This window comes from Neodiprion lecontei, chromosome 6 (genome assembly GCF_021901455.1).
Source record: "Neodiprion lecontei isolate iyNeoLeco1 chromosome 6, iyNeoLeco1.1, whole genome shotgun sequence".
Classification (NCBI taxonomy): domain Eukaryota; kingdom Metazoa; phylum Arthropoda; class Insecta; order Hymenoptera; family Diprionidae; genus Neodiprion; species Neodiprion lecontei.
The window spans coordinates 13,855,864-13,860,740 of record NC_060265.1 but is presented as its reverse complement, the minus strand read 5'-3'; the positions used below and the strand labels follow the sequence as shown (position 1 = coordinate 13,860,740).

The window sequence follows — 4,877 nt, the reverse complement described above, 5'->3', positions numbered from 1 at the left end:
CGATGTCCTGGAGTCTCTGACAGGCACCGGGGGCAAGAATATAAGAGCGGTTCGAGTCTGAGTGTCCTTATTCTCACTTTACTCCACTTAGACGGTTTAAACGCGAAGTTTATTGTATCTAAGGAGTGCAGAATTTTATACCTGCTTCCTTTCCAATAAATACACAAGTTTACTATGGGAATTGTCCAGTGTAGAATCAGGCGGTCTACACTCAGTCCCTGGTTATGAAGCGGTCTACACGCAGTCCTTGATTGTCTACGCAAGGCGGCCTTTCACTCTATCCCTTGCTAGGTACAATTCGTAATAATTACTTATAAACGCGTAGCCGAAGGTTCGCGCGTGAATTTATTGGGCTTATGCACTCACTTCCAAAGTTCGTCACTATGATCCGGCCGTTTGATACGCGCGCCGCGTTCGTTGGTTTAAACCGGATCCTGGCAGGATCGCCAAATTTGTCATGCAAATATTGCGCAACGATTATATATGTATTTATATGTTTATTCAAACAGAGAATTGAGTGATAATTGATAACAACAAATGGTAAGAGGAAGCGTTAACGTTATATTATATTCAATTAGACGTGCGTTACGCCTGGAAGCAGCATTGAGACTGCTCACACGGCCTCTCGCCGGGCTCGGCGACAGTGCATATGAAGTGCATAATCGCGTAATTTGAGCACTGCTGCCGATAAGAAAGCCAAGCGCAAAAGGCGGGCTACGCTGCATGATAAATTTTGTACTCATCTAAATGATCCCCGGCATGTTCCTACGAGAGGATATAAACTGTTACATTTCATTAGGAATGTTCCAGCTCCATCACAGTCTCGTGTCGCGCGCGGCTCGCTCTGTGTCGGACCCCACGTTGGGCGGCAATTTGTGACGGGTTTTGAGTCCGCACTAATTAGGTGGAAGGGAGGAACAATTAGAGACGGGGCGAGGAAGTCGAGACTGATCGAGTAGATAAGACTTTGTGTCTGTATTTGTGGGGCGAGCGTACATGAGTTGCGATCGGTGGGGGGGGGGGGAGTCGACTTAAAACTACAAAGGATTATTACAATGGGGTTGTAGACAATAACGGTGGCTGATCACGCCTCAGCCCTTAGCGTCACTTAATTCTAACTTACAGGTACGCACGGGGGGGGGGGGGGGGTGTGTAGGGTGACGGGGAGTGTGAGGTAGGAAGGGTCGGTATTGCGGTGGAGGGGGGGAGGGGGGTGTAGGGTGACGGGGAGTGTGAGGTAGGAAGGGTCGGTATTGCGGGGGGAGGTGGTGTAGGGTGACGGGGAGTGTGAGGTAGAAAGGGTTGGTATTGCGGGGGGGGGGGGGGGGGAGATGCAGATCGGCGGTAGATTGCAGGCTAACCTGATGTCGTCGGACTGTCGGTGTAGCGGTGTTGAGGGGGAACCGTCTGGGGTCTCGGGTCTCCTAGGTTCGTCGTTCTCTCTCTCTCTCTCTCTCTCTCTCTTTCTCTCTCTCTCTCTCTCTCTTTCTCTCTCTCTCTCTCTCCCCTCTCTCTTCCTCTTTACTTCTGGCGTGTTACTTCTTCGTAGGCGTGTCACTTCTTCGTGGGTCGCTGTCGTACTGCTGGTTGACGCTCGGCTCAGCCGAGCGTCGGTGGGCTTCGGTTAACTTCGGGTGTTTCCCGACGGGACGGGACTTACCCGTTCGGCTCTTCCCCGCGGGTTTGGGGTTTGTTGTGACTTGCACTCTAGGTGCAACGTCACAATGTTTTCTTTGAATTTCATAATAAGTTCTAATCCATCGTATAAATGTTCCAAATTACAATTCATAAGGTAAATTAAATATCATTTTTCTAATGAATGATGATTTCATTTTCAATAATATGTGAGCAGATAATTAAAAAATATATAGGATTTTTTTAATGATCACATGTAATTATAAAAAATTCATCCAATGTAAAAAAAATTTTTTTTTTTAAAATTTCCCTTTTTTCAAAAGTGAATTAAAAATTATAATACATGTATATACATTAATACTATACATCAATATTGAACATAAATAATATACATTAATATTATACATCAATATAATAGAATATAAATGGAGGTAATTGAGTTGAATAATTTAATAATATAAAAAATGATTAATTTAAATAAATCATTCTTATTAAATTGAAGAATAATTAATTTTTAAATATTAAAAATATGAAATCAAATAAATAATCAATTATCTATCTGTGTGTTTTCTTCAAATTTCATAATAAGTTCTAATCCATTGTATAAATGTTCCAAATTTCAATTCATAAAGTAAATTGAAAGGCATTTTTCTAATGAATAATATCTTTATTTTGAATAATATGCGAGCAGATGATTAAAAAATATACAGGATTTTTTGAATAATTATATATATGTAATTTTAAAAAATTTGACTAATGTAAAAAAAATTTTTCTTTAATAAAATTCTCTTTTCTTAAAAGTGAATTAAAAATTAAAATACATATATACATTCTAATATACATTAATATTATACATAAATATGATACAATAATATAATAGAATGTAAATGGAGGTAATTAAGTTGAATAATTGAATAAAATAAAAAATAATCAATTCAAATGAATTATTTTTCTTAAATTGAAGAATAATTAATTTTTAAAAATTAAAAATAGGAAATACAATGAATAATTATTTATCTATCTGTATGTTTTCTTAACATTTCATGTTATGTTCTAATTCATTGTATAAATGTTCCAAATTACAATTCATAAAGTAAATCAAATAGCACTTTTTCAATGAATAATATTTTTGTTTTAATTAATATGTGAGCAGATAATCCAAAAATATATAGGATTTTTTGAATAATTATATATAATTTTAAAAAATTCAACTCATGTAAAAAAATTTTTTTTTTTCAAATTTTTCTTTTTTTGAAAGTAAATTAAAACTTATAATATATATATATATATATATCCAATTAAAATAAAAATATCAAATTATTATTTAATCAAAATCAATTCAAATATATTCAAATGAATAGATATAAAAACATAAAGAAATAAATTTAATTCCTAATTTATATAAATTATAATTCCTAAAAAATTTTAATCAAAGAAATTTTTATTTTATAAATAAATTTACAATTCATCGCCTCAATTTAGCCATTATATCAAATATTGAATAAATGATCATCTTCAACCATAAAAACATTGGCACATTATACTTCATATTTGGAATCTGATCAGGAATATTAGGATTATCATCTAGAATAATTATTCGTATAGAATTAGGAACCCCTTTATCATTCATTGGTGATGATCAAATTCATAACATAATCGTAACATCTCATGCATTCCTAATGATTTTTTTCATAGTTATACCTATTATAATCGGAGGATTTGGAAATTGACTAATTTCTCTAATACTAGGAGCCCCAGATATAGCTTTTTCCCGAATAAATAATATAAGATTTTGATTACTTCCACCATCATTAATTTTACTAATTTCAAGAAGATTAGTAGATTCAGGAACAGGTACAGGTTGAACAGTTTACTCCCCATCGTCAAGAAGTCTTGGACACTTAGGACCATCTGTTGATTATACAATTTTTTCTTTACATATAGCAGGAATTTCATCAATTCTTGGAGCAATTAATTTTATTTCTACAATAATTAATATACGACCAAAAGGAATAAGATTTGAACAAATACTTTTATTTGTCCGAGCAGTAAAATTAACAGCTATTCTTCTTTTATCATCTCTTCCAGTTCTAGCAGGAGCAATTACAATATTATTAACGGATCGAAATATAAATACAACTTTTTTTGATCCTTCAGGAGAAGGAGACCCAATCTTGTACCAACACTTATTTTGATTTTTCGGACACCCAGAAGTTCATATTCTAATTTTACCAGCCTTCGGAATAATTTCACACATTATTTCACAAAAATCAGGGAAAAAAGAAACATTTGGAACTCTTGGAATAATTTATGCAATGATAACAATTGGACTATCAGGATTTGTAGTATGAGCCCACCATATATTCACTGTGGGTATAGATGTTGATACACGAGCTTACTTTACCGCCGCTACAATAATTATTGCAATCCCTACTGGTATTAAAATTTTTAGATGAATAGCAACTCTATATGGATCTAAAATAAATTTTAGATCATCAATACTATGAACATTAGGATTCATCTTTCTCTTCACAATAGGAGGATTAACAGGAATTATACTTTCTAACTCTTCTATTAATACTATTCTACATGACTCATATTATGTTGTAGCACATTTTCATTATGTTTTATCTATAGGAGCAGTATTTGGAATTATAGCAGGATTCATTTACTGATACCCATTATTTACTGGAATAACATTGAATATAAAATGATTAAAAATTCAATTTACTATTATATTTTTAGGAGTAAATATAACTTTCTTTCCTCAACATTTTTTAGGTTTAAATGGTATACCACGTCGATACTCTGATTACCCTGATGCATTTACAATATGAAATATTATCTCAACAATTGGGTCAATGATTTCATTTATTATAGTACTATACCTAATTTTTATTATTTGAGAAAGAATACCAACTCAACGACAAATTATATTTATAGAAATTACAAATTCATCTATTGAATGAAAACAAAAATTTCTACCTTCAGATCATAGATATGAAGAAGTTCCAAGAATAACAAGGAAATTCTATTATGTCAGAAAAATGCATTGGATTTAAACCCCATAAATAAAGTTTCAAACTTTTTTTAGAAAATGATAACCTGATCAAGAATAAATTTTCAAAACGCTAATTCTCCTATTATAAAACAATGAATCTATTTTCACGATTATACTAATTATTTTAATCTTAATTACAGTATCAATTTTATATTTAATATTAACTATAATATTAAATGAA

General features: G+C 32.7%; 1 protein-coding gene across 1 annotated transcript; it reads left to right on the top strand.

Moving 5' to 3' along the window:
- Nucleotides 1-3,833: 3,833 nt before the first annotated feature.
- LOC124295052 (cytochrome c oxidase subunit 1-like) lies at nucleotides 3,834-4,657 on the top strand (the record flags this gene model as incomplete). The annotated part of the gene is given in 1 exon segment (XM_046743211.1): nucleotides 3,834-4,657. A coding segment is annotated over 1 exon segment (771 nt), but the record flags the coding sequence as incomplete, so codon positions are not given.
- Between the last annotated feature and the right edge of the window lie 220 nt (nucleotides 4,658-4,877).